The 27433-nt window shown below is 37.4% G+C and overlaps 1 protein-coding gene across 5 annotated transcripts in view; it reads left to right on the forward strand.

The window, feature by feature from the left end:
- LOC138060884 (WD repeat-containing protein 7-like) overlaps positions 1 to 27433 on the forward strand; it is a 177881-nt gene that overhangs the window by 45715 nt on the left and 104733 nt on the right. For all 5 annotated transcript variants that reach the window (XM_068927403.1, XM_068927402.1, XM_068927405.1 and 2 more), the window contains 3 exons: positions 576 to 694; positions 3124 to 3247; positions 14574 to 14687. In XM_068927403.1, coding sequence (XP_068783504.1) covers positions 576 to 694; positions 3124 to 3247; positions 14574 to 14687 — 357 coding nt within the window. The remainder of the gene's footprint in view (positions 1 to 575; positions 695 to 3123; positions 3248 to 14573; positions 14688 to 27433) is intronic.

Below are 27433 nucleotides of genomic sequence, written 5' to 3' on the forward strand. Positions count from 1 at the left end.
TGAAAATATTAGCTGTAGTACTTCTTTTGGGAACTCTTTCTGTATTTACTAATTATGCTGAGCATATTCATAAGGCTGCAACTTCAAAGTCCAAGTATGAGGCTGAATGTTGTTACTTTTGGAAGGCCTCCTTGAGAGGGGGTGGGAAACGAGGGATGTTTGCGTTAAATCAGGACTGATTTGAGACAACCTTCTGCTGGTATCTCTCTTGGACGTTGCATGTGTCTAAGAGATCTGACCAGGTATTTCCCTTGAAGCGCTCATTCAGTTCCTGTGCCTGAAACAGGAAGATCACACACTGTAAAACCTGATCTGAAGCTGATTGGAATCAGTAAAAAGACACGTATTGTCTCTAGAGCTTGGGCGTCCAGCCCATGGCAGGGGTGAACCCTGCGTTCCCATGGCAGAGGAAAAGAATCCTGTTTTGTTTAAGAAAATAGCTGTAGTGGTTTTTTTTTTTTTTTTTTTCTTGCCCTCCTTCTCCCTCAGTGGCCAGTGTAAATTTCTTTGATGGTATTTTAAAATTGCTTCAGTGCCTCTTATGTTTATCTTCTTGTTACGATGTATTTTAACAGGGTGGAGCCAGCTCGCTGCTATGCACTGTGTTATGCTCCCTGACCTGTTAGGACTGGACAAATTTAGACCTCCTCTTCTGGAGATGCTAGCTCGCAGGTGGCAGGATCGATGCTTGGAGGTGATTTCAGTAGTAATTTTGTACTCTTTTTTTCCCTGCTTATGGTTAATGCTGTGTTTAAAAGGTGCAAAATAGTGTGTTTTCAGATCTCAGTCTACCTTTTTAAATGTTAAATTCTTTGGTTTAATCTGGTACATTACGTTTCAGCGAGGTACCATACCTGAGGAACTCTTACTGCGTGAGGGTGGCCAAACTTTAGAGTAGGTTGTCCAGAGAGGTGATGGAGTCTCCATCACTGGATATGCTCAAAACTGGACTGGACACAGCCCTGATAAAACCTGCTCTGGTTGACCCTGCTTTGTGAAGGGGACTTCGACTTAGGTGGTCTCCAGAGGTCCCTTCTAACCTAGGTGATTCTGTAATAATAGTGTATGTCTGTGATTTATCTAATTGGCCACTGGATGTCATCCTTGTTCTACTACAACAACTGTGAATACTGTTATTTGACGCTAGAAAAGCTAATTTCCCCAATTCTTGGAATTTTATTTTGTTGTATTCTATTTGGAGGTGCAGGGAGGAAGGAGTAGAAGGGGAAGAAGAAGCAAAATCAAAATATGTGATTGTCTGTTTTGTTACTTTCTTGATTTTAGTCTATTGATGCAAATAGAATGTACTTTTTTTAAACTGATGCTGTTGTCTTTTATGAATCCACTTTTCTGTAGACTAGAGAATGCTACTTTGTTTCTGACACAGGTTTCTATAGTTATTACTTATTTCGCATACGGTAGGTTAATTTTTTCAGTTTTTGTGTCAAAATGTTGGAAGTGTAATCATGTCTGCAGATTTTCTTACTTTCAGTGTGACATGTAGTAAGCAGAAATGTTGCTGTTCATATTTAAAAAGAAAATTATTGGATTAAAAATTTTCAAGAGTCCATCAAGAATCTCATTAGGATCAAAAAAAAATTCCAGACTGCTGAGTTGCTGCTTTTTTTTTTTTTTTTTTTTGGAGTGCATGTATAGTAGTTAGTAAATGGTTTGTCACCCAACTATTTGATAAATGACTAGTTGGCCTTAACACTACACCCATGCTGCTATGGCAAAAATTTTGTTGATTGTGCAGCTTTCAACGTAAGAAAGGAGTAACAGAGCTGGATTGTAGACCGTAGGTCTTCTGCAGTTCTGTAACTTCATTGGAAATGCTTTTTTGCTACCTGATTGCCTGTTACAGAATTATCTTTTGCTAGATAGTGTGTACAGTGAGATGACCTCCTGAGAGCGTAATTACTTTGAAACTAATGAAAATTTGTAAGCAATGGAAGTCTAGTTACTGGCAGGATATTATATTTTTATCACGGAGCAGTTGAGGTTGGAAGGGATTTTTGGAGAGAGGGTTTTGAACATCTCCAAGGGTGGAGTCTCTACAGCTTCTCTGGGACGCCTTTTCCAGTGTTCAACCTCCCTTGCAGTAAAAAAGTGTTTCCTTATGCTCAGATGGAATTTCCTCTGTTTCAATTTGTACTGAGTGCTTCTTGTCCATGTTTTCTCTCTGTCCACAGTTTTCTGTTTGACTTTGGTCAAGTGACTTGACTTCTTTGTGTGCTAAATCCTTTAGGATACATCTAATATGTGTATTTATAAATGTTACAGAACCTTCAGGTAGAATAAGTGTCTTGTACTATTTGTCCTGTATTGTTTGTCAATGTTTTGTATTTCTTGGTGTAAAAAGCAAAGTTCCTGTAAACTTTGGAAAACCTTTATATATATATTTTTTTTCTTCTTTCATTGCTAACTCTTCCACATGAAAAATTATTTTTAAGTGACTTTTGTCTTGTTACTGCATTCCAGCATTCTTGACGTTTGGAAAAATTACTTGAGCATTATTTATCTTTGTTAATTTTGGAAATATCGTAGAAAAGGATGATCACAAGAAATGGCTTCTAGAAAACTAAATTTTGGTATTCTTTCAGTAGATCAGAGCTGCTCTTTTTTGAAAGGCGATAGCTAATTTTACTTATGTGGATCGAACATTACACTATGTAAGCATAAGGTTCAGTTGTGAGCCATGTTATTTCCGAGAGCGAGCAACTTATATTACCGTTCACCTTACGGCAAGGGGAAGAAGCCTGTGTCGGTCTTGCTTTCTGCTTTGAGAAGGGCAAGCGAAGAGAAGCCAGGAAAGGGTAGAGCACCGGTTTGGTTTGTGCAGTGCTCTCATGCAAGGGGACCGAGTTGTGAAGTTCATCCTCTAGTTTTCTCATGGGGCAGCACATCTATGCTCTGTAGTCATGATAGTTTGGGCATGTCGTGTTGCTTTTTATTGTGCTTCTGTATTTGAAGTGGGGAGTGTTGGGGAAAAATAATCAAAAAGCTTAGCTCATGTTTCTATATAAGTTTTCTAAGTGCTACTTTTTCTTGTTTTTAAATTATACTTAAAACATGTTAATAAATAAGATTTGAGATTGTATGACATTCTGGTTGGCCTTATAGGTAAGAGAAGCTGCCCAGGCGTTACTGTTAGCAGAACTGAGAAGAATCGAACAGGCAGGTCGGAAAGAAACAATTGATGCATGGGCTCCGTATTTACCACAATATATTGACAGTGTTATATCACGTAAGTAATTCTGTGTTTAATCTGAAAATAATTTTGTTGCTAGATAAGGGAAAAAAGAGCTTCATAAGCAATAACATAAGCAGCACTACAAACCTAAGGGAAAAATGCTTTGTAATACTTGGGTTTTTATATAAAAGTTTCTTGAAATTTTAAAAGCAATTTCACAACCATGGAATCTTTTAAGATCATTAATTTTAATTAGGTAAATAAAATATTTCAGTACATGTCTTTTGGAATGAAGTGTCATTTGTGAACGCTATCCCTGCCAGGTAAGGGCTAGCCTTGTAGTTCGGAGGTTTCAGGGAAGAAACCTAGTGTAAAAAGGCTTTTCTAAGGGATTGATAAAATGGTGAGGCTCTACTGGTAAAAGGCAGAAGTCCTTTTTCATAGAATGTATAATTAAGTTATAGAAATTGTTATAATGTTATCCTTTGACCAAAAGGCAGTAATGAAGGTTAATAGGATATGTCTGTCAGTGCCTGTTAAACACTTGATGTCACTCCTGGCCAGTGAGTATTCAAAAACAGTGGTTACCGAGTGCTGCAAGGAGATATTGGGCAAAGATGGTAGCATAGTTCATTGAGGATTCATGAGGCGTTAATTTACGGTGACATTTGATTAGATGAGCACAAGATTATGGTACTTCCCTTTCTATTGAATAGTAGAGCATATTCTCTTCTTTCTCTCAGCAAATTAATAAAAGTTTAAAATTAGAAGTTGCTGGGCTTTAGGGCATTAGAAGCTTGACCTGGTTTTACAGAGAGCAAAGACAACGCAGGAGCAGCAAAGAAAATCTCTCTTGCAGTGTTACACTAAGAAGTCTTAACCTGTACCAGAAGTACGTGTAGGGATAAGAATTGTTCCCTTTTTCATTTGTCTCATAATCTAGAAAACACATACATCAGTAAGTCATTTCATACAGGCCTCTGTGTAATTTTTTAAACTTAAAAATACTGCTACAAATACACTTCTTTAACAATATTTCTATGCTTTAATTTGATTATAAAATAAAGTACTGTTTTCCTTAACAGTTGTTCTGTAATTTTTTCCTGTCATCTTTTTTCTCTTTTATTAGGTGAAGGGTGGTATTTGAAGAAGTCAAATGATATAAACTAATACACGTTTTAAAAAAAATTCTTAAAGCAATAAGGTGAAACAAAGTTGTCGTTTTGCTCAATTATGAGTCTGACTGGAGTGATCTTAAATATTGTCTTGTCCTTTTCAATAAAATGCTATCCATTAAAATCTTCCAATTGAAGATGAAATAATACAGGGATTTCTTTTTAATATTTTTCCTGAAGGCTTTGAAAGTTATTTAGATTTCTAAATGCCTGGCCGTGTTGAAGCAGGTGGGTCATGGACAAAGAAGGGTTTTAACTGAATTTGACGTGACTCGGAGCAATAGTCTTTTGTGTAATTTTAACTATTACACACAAAGATAGGTATGCCAAAAAATTATGCTCCTGACTGTAATTTTGTATGTATATTTTGCAGTAATAATCAGGGATATGCAGTTTAATAATCCTTTTCTTCTCCAAATCTGTTAAACAGTTACTGACCATGGTTTCATCTGTTGTAATTTTTTCCAAACCAGCTATTTTCATTTTATTCATTGCTATTTAAGCAGATGTTTTACAGGCTCTTAAGAATACGTTCTGGGAAGACCTATCAGGATTGTAACGTTCGATTATCCATCTAGAAACTTGCCTTTATATGATAATATCCAAAAATGTCTGCCACTTACAAGTTTTTACTGATTTGTTATATTTTCATTAATGAGAGTATTTGCTTTCTAATGAGAATAATAGACGTGCATTTTTCTGAAAATGAGCCTTCTTCCAGGGAAGAATGTAGTTGTGTACAGAGAAAGATCTCTCTTAGGTACCAATAGATTTTTGAGACATGTAATAATTTTATCAAATCTAAATTCAATGTATATGTTACTGAGAACACAGTATTTTCAAGTGGTGTTAAGAATTTGTTGTTAAGACTAAGGTGTTGTTAATTACAGCCTTTAGGCATGTAGCATTTGCCTGGTTACTGGGATGTTACACAGTTAGACATGCCCTCAAGCAGTGAATAGTAAGTGATAGCACGTTGTAGATAGATGCAGAAGAGCCTTGATTCATACTGATAGATATTTGTGACATTCTGTATTCTTGGATTTATTTTTTGATTGATCCTTCTATGAGGTCAGTTACACTCCATTCGTAGAATACAGCTATGGTTGCCCTATAGTTGCTCCTGTAGCAACTACTGATGATTACTAATTTCTTTTCTCTACAGTGATAGTGAATGACCTTGTTGGGTGCAAGGTTATGGATACGATCGTGTTGGTGAAGTTTACATGAACTGCTCTGTAATGCCTGCTTGCTTCAGCCAGTGGACTGTTTCCAAAAAAAGAACTTGTTTTTAATGATACTTGAAAACAGCTGTTAGTTTGTATTAATTCCAATCATTTGGTATTTCTAGTACTTCTAGTTACTTAAATCCTTACATCTGAAAGTTTTATAGAAGAGTATTAGGCTCGGTTTGACACGTGCATCTTCTGGAAGCATGTTATTTTGTTCAGTCTCTTAAAGCTTGCTTTTGTGCTCAGGTTGCAAGTATGCAATGCATTTTTGTGACAATAGCCAGGGACCACTTTAAGGAAAATATACGATATTTTGTAAGAAAGCTTGCATACAGCTGTATTTTGGCCTTTAAATTAGTTATTGGCAGATCAAAGAATAGCGTTTATTTTAACACTAAATTAGGACATCCTGATCTGATCAGAACAGACAAGAGAATTTTAAAACACAGGAGGAAAATATAAAATAGAAAAAGCAGCAGAGCATGGTTGAATGGATAACTGGAAAATAAGTGAAATTGTGAAAGTCCTAATATTGAAAAATTTTTAAACAGATCGTGACTGGCGAATCAAACATTCCCCCCCCCCCCCCCCCCCCCCCCCAATTAAGAGAGTTGAAAACCATGTGAATTGAGGTTACTTCTACAGTGGGTGTCCCCTCAATGAGTTTATGGTTCTCCTGAATGACAAGGCTGAGAGGGCAGTTAATACTACTACTGCCTGTATCAACGTATACACAGATGTTGACACCCTGAGAAAAAAGGTAATTATGCTATCAGAAAGGAGAAACAAAATAATTAAGAAACAAGGAAGTTTGCTTTTGTGGGTAGTAGAGTAAAACATACGGAGGTTTCCTGTGTTGTATTGTAAGACATAATAAACAGTGACATATTTTTTTAAAAATTTGGGGAGGAACTGAAAGGTATAAAAATTATTTGTGAAGGCCGAAATGGACACAGTTTCAATCATGGTCTTTGGAAGAGTATCATTTTATGATTAGAAAGGCATGGAGGAGGATTATGGTAGATCAAGAAATATTATTTGAGTCTCTTCACCACTTCTCCCTATTTTGCCTCTTGACAGAGGGGCATAAAATACTATCAGCATATTTTTGTGTTCAGCACATTTTATTACTCCACAATAGTTTTATAAAAATTATATTAAAAAAAATCCTTCTGCACTAGCAGGTTCATTTTAATTAAAACTAGTGGTAATCATTAATAGAAGTCTGTTGCTAGTATGAGATACTTTGTAGTATGTTATGTTTGACTCTTAAATGAATCAAGTATGTGGTACGAGGAAGCAGAGTTGAAATCTCTCACCATTTGTATATTCTGTACACAGATCCAATGGCAGTTTTGGGACATGACCTTGCCCGTAAAGATCAAGTTAACTGGCACATCTCCCGGCTTTTTGATAACGTGTGTTCAAGGAACTTGCAAGACATTCAAACTTAAAAGATTATCAAAAGATAATCCCGTGTTAGTGATGCAAGAGAGAGTATTGTGAACAAAAGAAATACAAATTTTAGAACTTGTGTTTGATTAATGCTTCCAGTTAGTGCAATCATAAAATGATTAGCCAGATTTTATTCCCATGACTTGTTTTCCCATTTTGAGGGAAATAGGGAAATATTAGCTGATGCCACATCATAGAACATATTGAATGTGGCAGCTTAGGAAATATTTCATTCAAATCAATTTTTCTTTAATTCAAAACTTTTCTCAATATATTTCTCAGCACATAGTGAAACAATAATTAAGGCTTCATACTTAGTAAAGTACTAGTAGTCTTGTTCTGCTATCGCCTGTGAATTGTTTAGCTATTATTACTCAACAGTACTCAATGTATTTCACGGAAACAGAATTTTTAAAAGTAGTAAGATGGTGAAGCAGACAAGATTCAGTGTGCTGTGTCCTTTTTTCGAATATCTCTTTTCTCTAGTCCTTACTGGGTTTACACAGGATACTGGCGTTCTGAACATATTCATAAATGTTACATGTAGAGCACACATGTAGATACAGAGGTTTATCTCCTCTATTATTTTTAGCTGATTGCTATCTAGATCATTGCGCGAACCTTTAAAGGACGGATGTGACTGCTCCCCAAAGGTTGCGCTTGCTACATTATAACACAATTGTTCCCTACAATGCAGGGTAACAATTTACAAATGAGACTAACCTTTGCAAGAACTTTTGTGTTTTGTATAACCTTCGCCATAAGGAAATACCTCTAGAGGAACTTGTAAGATTCGAGTAGTTTTTATTCTGTTCTAGTTTTTATTCGTCTTATTCATCTAGCACAAATAATAATTTGTCTGTTGTTCAAAAAGGCATGTGTTATACATATTGGTATAGATTTCCCATCTTTTGGAATGATCACCTTTAGAGATGTCAGTTTTAATTATAAATTACTCCTACAAATCTTTTTTTCTTTTTTTAAAAATTTTCTTTCTGTATATTGTTCTATTAATGTGCAGAGATTTGAGAAATACAATACACTTTATGTCCAGTTCATGCTTCCTGATCTTCCTGAATAGAATTTATTTCAGCAGCTATTTCATGAAGGGGTCATATTGTGAGATTAGGGGCTCAAGGACTAATTCAGTAAGATACTTGAAGGAACTATGTTGTCAAAATCTAGGTATTTGTCTTAAACACTGAGTCAATAAAATACACTAAGGGGATAATTTTATGTTACAGTGTGAAGGACTGTTTACAAAAAACTGTGAGAAGGAAGTTGAAATTAGTGAGGAGAGAGAAAAGATGTGTACTGAAAACAAGGAGAAATTATTTTACAGAGAAAGTGATTTAAAATAAGATAAAATCTATTCTTTCGTATTGCATCCGTTTTTTACAGTGGTCAGATATCAGGTCAGGAACAGGCGGGTCTGGGTTAGAGATCAGTGTTTTCCAATCTTTGACCTACCTATTAAATATATATTTTACAATTACTGAATATACCTTGCTAAATGCCCTGCAATTCCTTAATTTTCATAGGCAAGCTCAAACTGGCAGCTTACAAGTGGTAGAGTTGTGGAAGTCAATAGAGATGTTCTGCATGGTCAGCTGTAGAGGTTTATGCTGCTAGCGTATATATTTATGCAGTACCCATCTGAGGCTACGTTCTTGACCTTCATTTTTATTTTACCGTTTTATGATTCTTTTTTGGTGAATGTATATTCTTAGGGCCAGGGGTTGTCATATAATAAAATACACTAATAAAGCCTGTTATCTTTAGTATATGGCATTATTAACATATTTGGAAGACAATTAAGCATTTTTATCTGTCTGTAGTTTAGTAAATTTAAATCAAACTCTTTGGACATTGAGGTCATCAGTGAGCAAAAAGCCACCAACTGTCCAAAAAGAAATCTTTTTAATATCTTTATGCTGAAAAGACAAGGAAAATGAAGCAGTGAAAACATAAGCAGCAGTTTTCTGCCTTTAGACAGTTTATCTGTGTTGTACACTTTATTGTTATCAATGATTTTGTACTTGTGTGTAGTTTAAGTGCTAGAAGTCAGATTGTTTTGTAACCATCATCTGTGTCTTTTATGTTAATTTTGTAAAAGCGAAGTGGAAGGGCTCTGGGATTTGAGGTGTCTGCGCTCGGGAGTCATTGTGTGGCTCTTGAGCTGGCTGCAGCACGCGCTGCTCAGACGTGACTTCCAGTCAAATACACACAACCAGCAACAGCGTGTGGTGGTGCTGAGCACGTGTTTTTGTCAATTTAAGCCCCAAGAAGATTCTGGTATGCAGTTTTGGTATGACCAAGAAAAAGCTGGTTATTTCTGGCCTGTTTGGTACATGTTGGACAGAGAGCTAAGCCATGCAAAGGCCATGTGATTGTTTCAGCAGTACAGAGTCCAAACCAAAGCGTCCTGCTGGGGAAAGGTATGTTAGTTCTGGGTTTGCACTTCACTTGCTGTGATCTTTTGGTTGACTCAGAGCATTGGCAGAACTTTTACCAGCCTAGAACATGTTATGTAGATGGACCCAGAGCCTTGCATAGGGTCTTGCTAAGCGTTGGATTCATGGCATCTTGGCATCTGGTTGCTTCGCTTGGAGCTTATACAACTGTGCAATTGCGGTCTCCCTTGACAGGCAGATCAACCAGCATTTGCGGAAAAATGCTCATTATGGAAATAAAAAGGAAAAAAAGTTAAAGCATCTCTCACAGCTTAAATATATTAATCATTTGCAGTATGTTTTACCCCTTCAAGTGATTCTGAATAAGAAAATAGAATACAGAGATGCTGAACAAAAATATTTCAGACTTTTGTCATGATGAAGTAGTCTCTTCATAGGTATGCTAAAAGGGTTGTTGCTGTCCTACAGGAAAACTCTTAATCATTCTGGTTGAAAATGATTTGTTTGTTTCGTATTTATTGTGTTCTCTTATCCAATTTAGAAGTTATTTCTAAGTAGCTAACTTGATGTCACACTGAGAGAATTAGGGCCTTAAAGAATAAACAGCAGGACCAGATGTGTTTTTTCTTAAAAGTAAGGTCCCATTTCATGTCAATGGTTTTGACAAAAAAAGAGAAAGAAAATTCCGTAATACTTGAGCAAATTTGTTTCTGAATCTGGTGTGTGTTTATTGGACTATTCTTTATTGGTAATATTCACCCATTAAGCTGTAGAATAGAAATAAAGAGTCCTGATATAACTTCATAAGAATATGAAGTTCTGATTTTCCAGATCGACTCTGGATCTTGGTAAATCTATCATCTTTAAGCCATTTAATTGGAAAGATGTCCTTGTTTGTGTCTGAGACAGGGAGAAAGAGGTAAGTCTGTAAGATAGAACTAGGCTGCGAGATGCTATAAGCAGCCTTCAGCTGTTTTTTTTCCCCTGCAGCTATTTTTTTTCCCCAAGATGATGGGTTGGTGGAGGAGGGACAAAGCCAAGCAGATCTTCTTTTCCCTTGTGTGGGTCTGCCAGCACAGCAGTAGCTTATGCTGGAGACCAGCCTCAGACTGGCCCCCTTGTGCTGTCGCCCCTCCAAGCAGCTCGGTTATAGCTGCCTACGCAGCTTCTGCAGCAAATGAGTTAGAGTTCAGATGTTGGAACAGATTAGGCTTAGTTCCACAGCGTGCTGTAGGTAGAACAATAAATCTTGGTTTTCTTTGGGCCTTCTAAACCCAAAATTGGCGTGTCAGCCTGTTGACTGCAAATGAAATGGGAATGGGTGTAAAAGTGATGTTATGAATTAAAAGTATTAGAGGTGTTTCAGCCATTGATATTTTTCAGGTTCCCACAAGGAGGAAAAGCGTTAGACTTTCTAAGCTTCATTTAATACCTGCTAAGATAAGGTCATGCAACTGTGTATTTTTGTCCTAGCCTTATCTGTTACTCTTTTTTCACAGTATACAGTTGTTTCTAAAGTGTTGCATAGTCCATGGTGTGTTTTGCATGAGGAAGTGTTTTCCAGTGAAGTTCAAAAAGGAAAATGCACTACTACTGCCTTCTACCTGCTTATTTTTAAGAGTGAAGGCTATCCTTAGGGAAAATTGGATTTTGCAGGTTAAGTTATTTTCTTAAAGGGATTTCTTTGCTGGATATTATATTCACCTTTGGATTTGTTTATTTTAACATTGGTTGGTGTAACGTTTTCCTAAAATGTTGAAGCAATCATTTCCCAGACTGTGTGCAGTAGGAGCACCTAAAATCTTTTGGCAGTAGATTTGTATGCTTGGTGGTGGGAAAGTATGATATATTTTTAAATATGTGATGTTACTGCAGATACAAAAACGGTTACTATATCTTTAATGGAAAGCAAAAGGTTATCTTTCTGTGGCCTTTGTGTGCATGTGCTGATGGGGATGTAGGCAGCCAGACAAGCAGTGTGTGCAAAGAGACTAGGGAACTGGCTGAGGATCGATAGAAATGGTGTGAAGTGAATTAATGTGCGGCAAGCAGGCTGTCTGTCAGAAGGGTTGCAGGGAACGGGGGCAGTGCTGGTCAGGCGCTGCAGAAATCTGCTCTCAATGAATTCGGTCCAGAAATTAAGTGTAGACACTTCTGTTGCTCCCCATTATCATTAAATTCCAGTTCATTCAGGTACATGTTTGTATCAAATTATTGTCCATTTTTAAGTGAAAATCTTGAATGCTGTAGCAGCATAACATTAAAGAAATTCAAATATCATTAAACTGCGGTACGTCTTTAACCTGCTTCATATAGTAACCCATGTCATCACTGCAAAACAGTAACTGTGATCAGTCTATAATAGTGAATTTGCTGTCTTTTTTTATTAATATATTTCCGGTAGATGTATGCATCTCTTAGCTTTGTTTAAAGCCTGATTAACTGAGTAAAACTTAATTAAACTTCCATCGATTTAAGCAGGACTTCTCATTGAGTAAGGGTAGTGTGATTGGACCCCAAAGACTTTGTGCTGTTTATACACGTGGTTGATCTTACTCTAGCAAGGTTTGAGTTAAAAGAGCACAAAGAAGCAATTTTGCACTGCAATGTTTTAATGTATTAAATGAATAATTAGTTGAGGATGCTACAGTAAATAGTAAAGGATAATAGTGTTGTAGGTTTCTAATATGTGTATATCTTGCTTAGTTTTCCAATAGATTTAATATGTCAACTGGCTTATTTTTAATACATTCAAGTTTTTATGTCCTTTTCATTTCTAAAATCTGTTTCTTAGATGTTCTTGGTCAGTTATGTAGAAAGCTCTCGCATCCAGGAATATACATTCCATCATCTTGGATTTTTATTGAGAGGAAACAATGTTTTATTGCCTGACTTATTTGCATGCTTGTTATTTTTTCTTCCCTTTGGCTTTATCCATTCAGTGGCTTTCTGAGAACGTTTAATCGTTCTGATTAAATTAGATTTGTACTTATAGTCTTAATTGTGTGCAATTGTAATAGACTTTGCTCAATTTTTTATATACTAGACTTAAAAACAACTCATGCAAGGCCCTTATTTCCTCCCATTGTATCATAACTAGTCTTGATAAACTCTTTCGAAGGGTGTAGTACATCCCGTATGGAAGATCAGCCTCGTTTCAGCTTCTCGGGGATATAAAACAGTGAAAGAATTGATGTTATAACTAAATTAATTGAAGACTGTGAGTTTCTGCATAGCCTGAACTTACCTTTTGGGGACTGCTGGACCCTTGGATTCTGCTGACTTAGTTATAACCAAAGAAAATGTAACATCTGAGATGAAAGCTGTCACTGATAAGAGGCTTCATAATGCAGCTTTAAAAAGGCATGCAAACTTTTTGCTGTTCTCGGAGCATAGAAAGAAATGAAATAATTTTAGACTATGGAAGTGATACTTGGGGAATAGTTATACAAGTCTACTATGTCTGGGGAGATTAGCAGCTTCTTGTACTAGCTGGAATATTAGGTAAATGGAGGGTTTTTTCTGTGACAGAGAGGAAAATTCTGATACTAAAATGTCTTAAAAGTATCCGTATTCTTCTCTTGGAATTTTCTTGTCACTATGTTTATATATATTGGCATAATGAGAAGGAAGTTCATAAAGATATTTTAAAAATACTACCCTCTTTATAGAGGCTACGCCAGAACCTCTACGTAGAAATTGCTGTGTCAGAAAATCACTGTGTTATCACAGGATAAAAGTAATTACTTTGTGGTGAATATTTGCTACTTACCAATAGTACTAAAAAAGTAAAATCTGAGAGTGTTCGTGAGGCTGTTACTGTTCTGGAGCTGGTTTAAAGAAGGCTCGGAACTGAACGGCTTTCAGACTTGGATTCCCAGACTCCCACCCACAGAGAAATTTTCCCTTCGTGATTTATTAATCAAATTTATATGTTTGGAGAGGACTAGTAACTTATTACATGAAAAATACTGAGAGAATGAAGGAATGCATTTTAGTGCTTTCATAAATACGACTTCAAAGTGGAGGAGGAGGAGGAGAAGCAAGTGGAGCAGGCAGTTCTCCATCCTCCTGTAGCAGGCAGTTGCTGGTGCTTTGGAGTCTTCAGACCACAGTCTAGAGCTGTGTGACTGTCAGAAGGCAAAGCCTTTTACCAAGACTTAATTTCGTGTTGAAATTTGGTCGGTGCTGACAAAGGGCTGTGGTCCTTTTTTAATGGGGACTTAACGCCTCTGTAGATTGCAAGCCTAATACCACAATCAGTAAAGCAGCAATCCCTTCATATAATAAGATTTTTGATAGTACAGGCCGACTTAGAGGATATATCAGGAGGAAGGAAATCTTATCAGGGCTTCTCTGCAAACTGCTCTCTTAGCTTTCCTAAATCTCTTTGGTAAGACTGTGTGTGAGGCTGGACTTTTCCGCCCTTAGCAAAACACTTATTTTGATAATGCCTTGATTGGATCGTGGTAAGGCCTGGCTGGGGAATAATTACAGGTTACAGTTAGGCGGAGTGTAAACCAGAGAGCTGTTTGCGTGGTATTGTGTGGCAAGCTTTGGTGTTTGTGGCGTGGTTTCTGATGGCAATTAGCTGGTGCGTCACAACCCAAGGGGAATGGAATGGCTCCGCTGACTTAGTGCGTGCTGGAGGTAACGCGGAAACCCAACCCTTTCTCTTTCTGGGGAGAGAGATGAAATACTAAGAGTAGATGTGATAAAAATTCAGCCGCTACCTATTATGCAGCTTTGTATTTTGTGCCTAAATGAGATGTTAGTGTAGGATGTAGTGGGTACGATCTGGTATTTTCATGGAGCTAGAAGGTGATCTTAAAGGAAGAAAATATGTAAGAGAGATATGTATGGTGTGCAAAAGATTTTTTTTCAATGATAGCTGTTTGAAAGGTCTGCATATAATTTTAAAGGAAATCAGAAAATAGTTACCCTTTGCTTTATCTACATTTCGTAGAGAACTGTACTGCATGGTCCAGAACTTCAGAAGATAGTTTGTTTGTGGGGTTTTTTTCTTTCCTAATCTAAGGACGTTATATACCAAAGTCACTGATTTCTGTGGCTGTTCAGACTTCTTTTTGTTTTTATTGTCCAGCTGGAGTAACAACAGAAGCCATTCAGACTGGTAGTGCAAGCCCAGATTCGTTGGGAGCAGAAGCGAAAGTTCAGGAAGAAGAGCATGATCTGGCTGATGATGACATCACAGCAGGTAAGCGTAAAGATAATCGATATGTTATTTTTGGCGTTAGGTGTAGTGCAGAGGAGACAGAACACTTCATGTTAAATTTCCATATTTTTCATGAGAAAATGAAACTCTAAGGCTGCTTAGGAAGAAGTGCGTACAGTTAGAAGTAAAAAGCAGAAAAAAGGTTAAAGAAAAGAAAATGCAGAGCTCTAGATTAAAACTAAATACTTGCTTTGTTGTAATTACTGCAATGTTATTGTGCTACTTCTGAAACATTATTTATATTTCCTTGTATGTGCTTTCAGCTCTTGAATCTGCCTACAACTGGCATGTTTAGCTTGCAGTTCTTGAATAAAAGCTAATTGTTTCTAGTTATTCCTTAAATTAATTACCTTAGTGAAAAAAATGATATAAATGTTATTGTCACAGTCTGCCCTGATTGATCTGAGATTTTTTTTTTCAACAAGTAAGTGCCGTTAGTTTGTTATGCACAGAACTCAAGTACGTTTCCATTCTATAATACCAATCCAGCTTTTTACCATTGTTCGAGTTTATTGTAGATGGGCAGATAAAGTCAAAATTTCTGATCTGTCACTTCAGAATAAGCCTTGATAGACCATACTAAAATATGCATTTAATTAGAAGTACATATCTTTGAATTCTTTTTTTTTCCCCCCCATGCTTGTTTGTCATAAGGGAAATATCTATATCCTCAGTATCGATACCCTCTTAATTTGAACAACTCTGTGTTTTAGTGTAGCATGCTGTAGATCATAGAGTGCAAGAGTTACCTTTTAGATTCAAAGACTTCACTGAGCATTGTATAGATTTTTTTTTTTTTGAGAGTCTAAAGCAAAACTATTTATTTCTATTGACCAGAAGTCTGTTAGCATGACAGGCCTAGCTTTGGGTCAAGTCTCTGGTTGAAGGTGACTGAGACAGGATTCCTGGTTGGTGAGAGAACAGACTGTCTGGAATAGTGAGTACTAACATAAGCAAGGGGATAAAAGGCGAACTTGAAATAGCCAAGAGCTAATATGATTCTGGAAGTGCCTTTAATGACTAGAGGAAGATGCAGAATCTGTCAAGAAACAATAATAAATAGAAGATTGACCCTCGAAAAAAAAAAATTAGTGAATGGGCTCTAGGTAGCCTGAAATACAATTTTTTTTTCCTAGCCTTTCCTTTACATCAGTGTTTCGTACAGAAACGTACACCTTCTCCTTGACTCCACGTCTACTGGAGACTTTGATTCCTTTCCTGGAGTTTTTAGTGAGAGCCAGCGGTATTATGAACAAGTATTATGAACAATTATATCTAGGACAGCATTTTCCCCCTTCAACATCTTATGTTCTTTTCAAGAGGAAGAGATTAAAGATGAGATTCTTTAATGGAGTGAGTTCCAGGTTATTTGCATCTTTTGCTATGTGTAGACTCTTGAGGTTTTCAGAAGGATATTCAATATATTGCTAGAATCTAACAGCAGTAACAATTTTATTTACAGGAAAAGTACCTCTGTTATTAAAAGCAATTGATTTTTTTTTTAAAAAGTGTGTCCTGAGTAAAGCTGAATATTTAGTTTACAACTGGATAAAACTAATTTAATTAAATACAAATACATTTGTTCAAAAAGAATAGTCCTATCTGTAAAGAACAGCCAGACAACTAGAATGCCATTTGCCCCCCAAAAGGTTTTAATTGAGATAATTTAAACTTCACCTTGTCATCTTAAAAATATGATGCAGCTTCTTTCTATAGCAGTCCTTTTAAACCTAATATTTATTGATTCATTGCACAAAGTAATGCTGGTGTGCAGTGGACAACAGGAATTTTTTCGGTTAAACTTGAGATTCACCAAACGCTTTCATTTATCCAAATAATTTTTTAAAAGGATCACTTTCCCTTCAGTCCTTTTAGCGATTAAGGTGTTTTAGCTTAGCTGGCTGAAAAACACTGAAGCCTAATATTCTACAGTGCCTATTAAGCATTTAAAAACACATAAGCAGGAGTTATTTAGAAAATTGGTTCTGTCTTCAAAACCAGAAAAATATTTTGCTTGTACAACTTCAGCTCATATGTGGACAATAGCGTTCTTTCACTTGTGTGGTCATAAATCTACTGACCTCAGTGGGCAGAATTGTGCAGTTCCTCATGAAAGTAAATTGAATTTTTTCAGAAAGCATTTTATTTGAAATATAATTTTAGGCTCTTAGATATCATCTAATTTTTCTTTTAGCAATACAAATATATTTTTTCCAGGAAATGCTCTGATATGGCATAGTGAATTGCTGCAACAGAAGCGTTGAGAATTTGAGTTGAAATGTACTTTATTCTGAAGGATCTGTAGTTCCAAAAGCCTAAAAGGTAGGGAATCTGACCCGTTTGAAGTACAGAAACAGAACGTATTATTTGTCAAAGAGAATTTAAAAAAGTCTAAATTGGCAAAAAATCCTACTTTCAAGAAGGATAAAATAAATGCATATTGTAGTAAGAAAACTCAGAACTTGGTGTGCTGAGTGGTGGGGGTAGACAGGTGACCAAGGTGGGTCTTGAGGTGTGTAGATATCAGCATATATAGAGTACGGTGAATTTGTGTAGGGCTGGCTTTGTGTGATATTGGTATTTGCTGAATTTGCTGAACTTAACCGAGCAATATGATTCCCTGGGTTAGGGGATACTAGTAAAGTTAGTAAGACTGGCAGATGCCTGTCCAAATAAGTCTATCCAGATAATTCTGTCTTGAGCCTGAAAGTCTTTCGTGTTACACCTGCAGTCCCGTGCTTCTCTCTTGGCTTCTCTAGGAGCATTGAGCGTTGTTGTGCTTCTCTCGGAGCAAAGGGAAGCTTTGAGTTTCTTTTTGTGTGAACGTTGTATACGAGATAGTCCATTTTCTCCAGCGTGATGTCATGACATTTTAGTGCGTGGGACTGGAGAGAGTCAACCTTCTCCTTGTCCCATTCTGATCTCTTGCATAGAGGGAGAAATAGCTGTAAATTTTCAGTAGCCACTGTAAATCCTTCTAGCAAGTTCAGGCAATAATGGTATGCTTTAGAAATGCTTTTTTTTGTTTGCATGGCAAAAAAAGTCTCAGTCTAGGAACGCTACTGATAAATGTTTATCAACTTGAAATTTTCAAGTTTGAATAGTTAAGTCTTTTCCTTCAGTATTCACAGATGTATTTTTGAGCATAATGAGCAGTATTTTTTTTTTGAAGCAGTAGTTACCCTTTAACTGGCAAAATTAGAAGTGAGAAATAACCCTAGATTATTCCATATTCTAAACTTAAAAATAGCCTTTTAATCAGGAGAAATATGTCTGTATTATCATAATGATTCTGGAATATACAGGCAGGGACTGTGCTTGGGTTTCGTCGTGTAATTCACCGCACCGTAGCAGCTGTGGAGGCACAGCGGTGCGTGGGAATGCATTTGCAGTAATTTTGAGTGAATCTTATTTTTCCTATGCAGCCTGGACTTTCTGACGTTGGTATCATCTAACTATTTTAATTCATTTTTAGTATAATTCCTACGTCATATCTGATTTTTCTATGGAGCATTACAATTTCTAGCCCGAAAGCTTCCAGTGTAATGGAAGAAAACATTTCAACGAACTGCTTCCTGAAAGCTTCACAGAGTTATTTTAAGTCCCTTTTTTAAATACATTGAGTTTCTGAGCCACCCTTTGGTTTCTCTCCATTCTTTCTTACTGTTGGAGCTGGCCGTCTTTGAACTGGAGGCAGCAGGTGCAGTAGCGCATTACTTCCCTCCCGTTACTGGCCAGACTTCCCCTGAAAATTTGGTGTGGAGTGGAAGTGCACAACAAATGAAACCATCTGCCATCCCCAACAAACAAGCCAGTGACCCACTGCTTAGCACAATGAGGGTACCAAAAGAGTCAATCTCTGGACAAAATTCCTGCTGGGTTTCATTTAAGTAGGTTAGACCAAACCTGAGAACCTTCTACAGACCCTGTCACATACATTTTTGTATCTCCAATGTCTGTTGTAGAGAGATCAAAGAAGCTTTTAATTTGTATTTAATCACTCATTGGGAAACCAACTACCATATCATGCACTGGCTATTGTGGAAAACACCAGAAAAGCGAGGTTTTGTCATTTAAAGAAAATGCCATCTCTTTCAGATGCTAACTAAGAAAGCAGTGAAAATACACACTCTCTCTTCTCTGTCTCTCAATCTGTTCTGTTACAATTAAGAATGGAGTGTTAATTCAGGGATTCAGGTTGTTAAATGAGTAAATTTAATTTTTAATGGAGTTTTCGTGTGCGCTAACTAGAATTCCGAAGCATTTTGGCAAGTGTGTCTAATAGATAAGTGTATATCAAATTAATCTAGAATTACGTTCAATCTAGGTTCTTGCAATTTGTCATTAGGTGTCTGCAAGGAAGCAGGAAATTATGGGTAAGAGAATTCGGTAGCTTGTTTTGTTTTGTTTTTAAAGGAAGTGTACTTCCAGTAAAAACTGGGGATCAGTTGGTTTTTCAGCAAAGCTGCGTGTATTTGAAAAGATGTGGGCATCTGCCATTCAAGCAGATGTCACCCAATAAACTCCATAAAGAGATCTACCCTCTGTAAGAGGGTTATGGGCGTGACATCTGTCTGAATGGCATATGTCAGTGTTGGGATAGTGCTACATGTATTCATTAAGGAAGTACTAATACAAGAAAACTAGTTCGTTTGGGGGATGCTTTTCTCATTAACGTAGAAGTGTACCGCACAGCAGTTGCAGAGAGCGTTCTGAGTTTTAGACGGTTCTGGCTGCTGTAGCGCGCTTGCCCTGCGTGCTCTGCCGTTGGCCTGTTCCCCGCAGCTGCGTAAGGGTTTGAGCAAGAATTGTTAAAGAGCCCGATCCAAACCAGTCCACCGGTTTGTGTTAAGCTATAATATTTATATTGACTTAGAAATAGCTGACACTTTTAAAAATGACTGTAGATTTAAAAAAAAAAAAATTGCCTTGACTTAAGCTAACAAACTAAAATAAAAATGACAAAATGGGATTTGTTTAACATACGGCAACATACATAGATTTTATAAGCTGCAAAACTTGGACGAAGATATTTAAGAAAACAGTAATCCTCCGTGGAAGGCAACATCAGCTCTTCTTCAGCTTATGAGCTATGGATCTGAAAAACGAAATAGCACCCTTGGACGTGTGTGTCAGCTTCGCTTTGTTCAACAGCTGTTGTGTTTGCTATTCAGAAAGTTTGTTCCTAAGGAGCTGGTTCTAAAAGTATGTGCAAAACTTTATCACCATTACCCTTGTTCTTCAGGCTTTGTGTAATTGGAGATAATAACAGGTTAGAACTGCTTAAGGTCTTTGTTTGCCGCCTTTGTCCAGTGCTGAGGTGCTGGATGCAGCGCTTAGCATCTTCCTGACTTAATGAAAATGCAGTGATTTGCTGAGAATAAAAGCCTTGAAAGAGCTATAGTGTTTAAAGCACGGGCATTTTAATGTATTAGTTAAAAATTAACTGTTTATCGTTCTTTCTCTATATATGTTTTATACCATTACATTTTTAATATAGATGCCATGACTTATCACTAAAGCAAGTAACTCTTTAAATTTAAAAAAATATTTGCCTTATTTATCATGTATTTCAGGGAAAGTGTTTTACATGAAAGCCAGGTTTGCAGTTCTGAAGAAAGAATGAGTTAAAAACAGATTTCTTTAGTGTGGCTTGAAAAGCAGTCTTGAACATGCATTCATCTATAAATGTTTACTTGTGTATTTAAAAATAACTTTTTTCATTTTTAATTTCATATACTTTTTGGTGTCTATGTTTACTTGATGATACTTAGCTTAATATCTGTGCTTCACAGAATGTAACTAACGTAACTAACAGAACGTAGCTAACGTAACTGTCAATACTTGCACCTTCTTATTTTGCGTGTGCACGCGGGATGTCAGCATCGCTGTGTGTGTTACACGTCAGTACTTTGTGAAAATCGATACGCGATTCTTGGACTGAAGTTCTTTTGTCTGTTTTTGGTGACAGATGTCGCCTTCCAACTTTGTGCAGTCTTCCTTTGTTCCACAGTCACTCTGCAAATTTTATTAACTTGGGAAAAGATAATTCTCTTTTTCTTAGAAAAACATTTGTGCCTTAATTGTTTTGGTGTTTTTCTCACTATCCATCTTTTCTCAGTGACATTAGGCAGAAACATTTCAGTGTGGTGCTTTAACTCATTTAAAGACTTTTCTATTGATCATAAGAATCTTTCTAAATTATTATTGAGAATAATTCCTGCACATGTGGAAGTGTGGTTTTAAAGAGAAAAGTTTAAAAAAACAAGTGTTAAAATGCAATTTTAAATATTATTGAGAATCCTCATTTCCTTGTTTTCTTTCTGTTCTGCTTAAGTTTCATTTTTTGGTTATCCCTGCAACCAAAGCTTTCAAATTTTCTTATACTTTTTGGTTTCACTTTTTTAAATTCTAATACTAGTATAATTAAATTTAAAGTATATGGTAGGAAAATGCTTAAATCTTTGCAGAGTTTTCTTTTAATGTTAAGGCAAGGGACTGGATAAAAAATTTATGTTAAGTCACTTCGCCCCTAATTATTGCCTTTAAATTAGTTCTGGCAGATTTTGGGATCTGCCTTATCTTGGAAGGTGGTGAGATATCAAACATTTTTCCCATCGGTTTAAGCTTTGGAATATCTTATGCTACATTTTGTTAACATTAGGCCAGTCTTTTTTCTGTCAGACTACAAAATCATTTTTGATATACATCTTGGTTCAGTGCCTGTTAAATTCAGTGAATTTTGGATGGGCCTTCTGGAAATCAAAGCTTGGTTGGGTTTAAGTGCTAGTCTTAATGGCTTTTCGCAGTAGGTAAGTAGGCATGCCGGTACAATTTCCCGTGTTTCTTTAGAAAGATCATGTGCAGTGTAGGAGAGTGTTAAACACAGCAGTAGAGTTATAAAATCTGTTCATTTATGGTGCATGAAGCTGACGATCAAGCTTCAACATTTCATCAGTAGTAAAATGTGCTGAGTAGTTCTTGAAAGGGACAGACCTTGGCCTATTAAAAAACTAAAAAATTTTGTGGCAAGAGCAGAAAGATCTACTCTGTATAGTCATAAACTAACCTTAATTCTACAGTATTTTAATTTCCCCACACCCCCCCACCCCCGAGTTAACTTGTGAGACTAAAATCAGTAATGTTTTCTGCGGGAGATTTGCGTGTTCAGCGTAGTACTAGACTGTAATAATGTTTTGCTTTATGTGTTAAAAATACTGCTGTGCATTTGCTGGTGTGGACAAGGTCATGGAGCGTGGAGTCTAACCTGGGTTAGAGGGAAACGAAAGGCTGATGTTCCTTAGCCCTTGTAGTGTTAAATCTGCAGACTCGGAAAGAAGAGCGTCCTTCATAAAAGCTTTACCTTAGGGTAGAAGTTGAGTTTGAGAACCACCGTTCCTGACCTGAATATCCACCCCACTGTCTTAATCGGTCCTTTATGTAACTGACCCCGACCGCTGAGCTTCTTGCAGGTGAAGATAAATTCTGGCACGTTGCTCGCCTTTCCTGGTGGAAGGGGTTAGGTGTGTGCCAGCAGCACCGTTCCCTGCTGGGAGCACGTGGTGTCGTTTCTGAGCGCTGTTGGGTGTCTACATTGCCCTGCTGAAATCCAAACGTGGGTGGAAAAGGCTGTCATTATAAACTGAAATTGCTAGCTTCTCTTAGTGTCCGATTTAGCTGCTCCTACAGATACGCACAAGGTCAAAGGTTTATTTCAGTAAAGCTTAAACTCATTTTGTGTAATCAATATGCAGCTAGCGCCTTATTTTAGAACAGTTTTAGAAATTGGATGCAAAACAGTGTTCCAAACACAGCCCATGAAGTAGTGACTTGCAGTCTATGTACATCCAAAAGAGAGCTTATCTTCTGCTTTATTTTTTCCTCCCCACTTTGTGAAAGCCGCGTGCCCATAGTAGCACACCGTTAGGGGAGAGATCTGTGCAAAATTGTTTCTCGGTTTACTTTTTAGAAGTGGTGACACGGGGGGAAAGACTGTGGTAGGCTGTTACCTGTTTACTAGGCAACTGGCCTTCGAAATGGGCGTAGTGGATTGGGTTTTCCTGCCACGTATGTAAGCCTCAACCTTTCTTTTTTTCTTCCTCCTTTGTATAGCTGCTTATGCTTGCTGTCTCCAGTGCTCGTAAAGGGATGCTCTGGGTGTCAGCAAGGCAGCAGCGCTGCGTTGTGGTTTCGGCAGTGCGTTGCCCGGTCCGTCCCTCAAAGAGGCTACGCTATCTTTTCCAAGACGGCATTGGCTGAGTCTCGTTAGTATTACACGTTCTTACCGTGTGCTCTGTTAGTGTGTGGTGACTAACATGAGATGAGCGCTCCGGAGCAAGCTTTGAAGTTTTCTTAGAAACTGGCAACTGGAGAGAAACCGCGCTGTGAACTTCTCTCGACAGCGCTGCCGTCTCCTCCAGGACTGCGGTGTTCTCTCGCTCGCGGGCCTGCCATCCCCGGTAACGGACATAACGAAGCTTCTGCAAGCTAAGCGTTGACCTCCGTGCCGCGGACAAACGCTGCTGGTGGGTCTCGGTGCCGCTCGCGTCTCCGCCGCGGCCACGAGCATCGAGCGTCTCCGCTCTGCTGTGAGTGCTTTGCACAGTCTTGCTCGGTTTGTAGTTAAGCTCAGTACGTTGCGTGGGTCAGGCGGTCGGACTGCCAGCGCGGCTAACGTTCGGATAAACCAAGGAGAAGTTGTGCTTTGCTTCTCTCCGCTCCGTGCAGCGCGGCTGGCGCACAGGCAGACGCGGCACTGGTAGGCGCAGCCTGTCCCTAGGAGCCCTCGCCTCTGCGCGCACCGGGTTACAGCCGTTGGCTAGTTCAGTCTGTGGCGGAGGGATTTGCTTAAGCCTCGATTAGAAAAGGCACTAATAACTTTGCCAAATATGGATATAGATTTAAATTTTTATATGTATAAATATGAAAGGGGGTTTGGGAGGCCTGTGTCAGTAAACTGAGTAAATGGCTGAGTAAGTACTTTCTTCCTATTTCCGCTGCTAGCGGTACCCCATTGCCATTATGGGTTGTCCTGTTACATTTTGATTCAATAAAATTCTGTCCTTTTGGCTGCATTTGAATAACGTTTGTTTGCCTGTCCTTGCTAGTTGCTGCTCAACAACTCTTATCGTACGAATCAGTACGTAGTGGGATAGAAGCGATTGAAACCACAACTTCTCATTCATCGTAGTCTTGAAAATCTTAGTTTAAAAACATGTATCTAAGTAACGTTTTTTCATTTATACTAAGTTGTCTTTGAGAAGTATCGACCTAAAAGAGTAAAGCGCTGAATAAGATATGTTGCTTTGTGCAAGAGTTATGTAGCAGGTAGGATTTATCTGCCAGAAAGAAAAAACAGGTTATACAAGGAGTAAGTCCTGACTTCTCATCCTTGATTTAAAAACAATCTTTTTAGTTGACTTTACTGATAAACCGTCTAAAGTTATGGTGAAATAAATACTCAGTTGAAATCGGGAATTAATTATACACATTTTTGACTCTTCAAACAATTACATTTTGTTAACGCTTTAGAATTGTTCGTTCTGCTGGTTTAAGTTTTTGATTGCCCAAAAGTGTATAAATTAACTCAACCTTAAAAAAAAGTATCAGCCTATAACAGCAGGCTGAGAACAATATTATAAAACAATCCAATTTTTAATATGCTTGTTCAGTAATTGTTCTTTGCAAGCAATCATTATGTGCCACCTTGTTATACAGTAAGAATATTTATCTATATATTTAGAGATATTCCCTATCTATATGGGTAAAAATTTTCAGTTTTACACAACAAGGTATTAAATTAATTTTTAAAATAACGGACTTAATGTTAGTCCTGATTTAATGTAACCTTTTCCAGCTGATAATCCATAGGTGTAAAGAGACCTGATAATGTTGATTTTTTGCATGTTTAAGATTGCCTTTTGAAAACGTGAAATCCAGCTACAGGATTTTCAGAAATATCTAGGAAGCATCTTTTTCCAAAAATGCTTTGTTTTAATTTAGAAATTTGTAAAGCAAATTTGTAATCAGGAGGGCACCTAGGCTTAATAGTGATTCGTTAAACAGGTTGGTCTATCAAACCTAAGTAAGAGTCTCCCCTCTGCTACAGCAACCTCTCTTTGTTTCTGCTAACACATGGTATGTAATAACAAAATCTGAATAGCAGCACTAAAGAGAATGGAAGTTGACGATTCATAATTTTTCATGCATAACAAAAATTACTTTCCTTCCAAAATAATTGTAATTGAGCCTTTTCCTTTTCCTAGTGCAAGGGCAGTTGTATCACTGTCATCAGCCACAGCTGAATCTTTGGAAATCTCAAATTCTTCAACTGAAGGCTGCTCTTTTTTGCTGCAGTTTCCATGGAAATAAGTGTCAGATCATCGAAACTGGGTTGGGAGGGGAAAGTGAAGGAGGACTTTTAAAGTGACCAGTTATCCAAAAAAGGGTGAATGAAACAATCAGTTTCTAATTCCCTCTGTCTGACAGGTGATGGTTTTTACAGAGGTGACAGATCTCCTCTGCATGTTAAAGGCCCGTACGGTCATGCCATGTCAACTGGCAAGACTTCGCTTTATAGCATCTGTGTACTGTAAAGCAATGTATAGAGGTAATATCTTTTATTTGTTCAAACTAATACAACTGAAAAAGCCAAATTTGGGTACACCCAGCCTCCTTCAGGTCTTAAATAGAAACAAGATTTGCTGTATTTATTTAATAGTCTATTTAATGTCTGTGAATGTGCAACAAAGTGTTAGCTTTGAAATCCAAGGCTTTGTCTGAGAAAGATGCTATAATGGCATAGTACTATTAAAGTAAATCGCATAAAAAGATTATGCGGTTAAAGTAGGGATGTTAGCCTGTTATGAAACAGTTGAAGATTATTATGTTTTTGGAAAACATAATATATTTTTAAAGTATGCACTTCTAGAAACATTATCTAATATCTTTTCAGTCTTATTTTAGAGAGTTTTGTGTTAGAACAAGACAGCACTGACAGTCCTGAAAACTGCAATCTTCTGTTTAACTGCATAATGTTGATGGCAGAGGCAAGAGCAGTATTATCTCCCAGCTCCCAGCCTCGGTGCTAAAAATATTCCTCAGGGCTGATTTGAAGAGCATCGTTTCAGGAGACACTGTTTCTGTCCTCCTTGATGCAAATACCATCCTAAAAATTAATGAGTTGAACTTAGCAATTCCTGTCCATTGGAGCTAGACTCAGACTGCTGCTTTCTCCCAGGAGACTTCTCAGAGATTTACGTTCTGAAGAGAGGAGAGCACTTTTTTTTTTTTGCTCTACCAAAAAAGGAGGATTTTATTCCTGGAAGAATCTTTTTCGAGCTTAATTTTGATTTTAAGCCCAGTGGGTAAATTGTTGGGTAATGCATCTGGGAAATGGTAAGGTCACCAGTGTTGGCGTAGTTCTTAGCTAGCTTAAGTTCAGCAGTTGTTTTGCCTGAAATAATTGCCATATTATCTTAACTGTTTGTCTTACATTGAAGAATGTCTTCAAAGGCACAGCAAGTCTTGGTATTTTTGATATAGGAATTTTACTTCATATATGATACCTTGATGGAGATAGCTGCCAGAGAAGTCATTTAAAGCATACGCTGGAGCAGGAGCAAAGAGTGAAGCGGCTCTGGAGGCCCTTTGATAAAATGAGCTTGAGCCAAGTAATGGCACTGCCTCCTGGAGGTGTTCGCTTATTGATACCTGACAGCTTTCGGCTGCAGCTGTGAGGTACAACTCCTTCTAAGGTACAGCATTTTCAGAAGTTTGCATAGTAATGAACAGTTGCAAATACCTCTCAGATTTTCCTTAGTCCACCACAGTAAGTTTAAACTTGATTGCTAAATACTGCAGTGCTAGCAAGGTTTACAAGCCTTAGGGTAAGTAAGCTTTAGTCATGGACCAAATGGTTTCAGAAGCTGTGCTGCTGTTAACATGCATCGTATCCATTACTTTTGGCAGTATTTACTTGAGTAAGTTGCTCATTTGTCAGTGGAAGAATGTTCTTACGAATGTAGCAATAATTGGGATAAGTCTTAACTCTCAACTCTAGCAATTTCCATGTGGAAATTACCACTTTCCCAGAAGCTTGTACCGGTTATTACACAAACCAATTGCCTAATGACCAGTACATTGTTAAATATATAACATACAACTTTTTAAAGATTTCCTTTAGTCTGGGAAGCGACTTCTGAAGTTTTTGGGAAATTCTTTGTTTGTCTTAAGTTTGCCGGGCATCCGTATCTGTGATCTGAAATCCTTGACTACAGTTCTATGCTACAACAAGTAAGCTATTTTCTATCTGCAATCCTGTGAATCTGTTGCTGAATATTAATTTAGGTGGTGTTCTGCATCATGAGCAGTAATAATTCTGAAATTGGATTGTTTATTCTTTAGATATCTAAATATTATTGCCCTGAGGTTATATTAATTCTTGAAGCAGTGATGTAAAGCAAAGATGTGAAACCTATATATGGATTTATTTATTTTAATTTTTGGACTCACTGGTGAAAAATGACACATACTGGATAAGGCTTTAAATGTCAAGCCACAATTTCATTTCTTAACTACACATATTTTATAAAAATAACCAAACATAGTATCTAGTGTTTGGGTCCAGAAAACCTCTTATAACTCAGGTTTAAACAATACCAAAGTCCCTTTGTGCCTTAGGGGCTGCTTTGAGCAATGAAGAGATGTGACCTGCATGGCTCCAAGGG

This window comes from Struthio camelus, chromosome Z, assembly GCF_040807025.1.
Source record: "Struthio camelus isolate bStrCam1 chromosome Z, bStrCam1.hap1, whole genome shotgun sequence".
NCBI classification, from domain to species: Eukaryota; Metazoa; Chordata; class Aves; order Struthioniformes; family Struthionidae; genus Struthio; species Struthio camelus.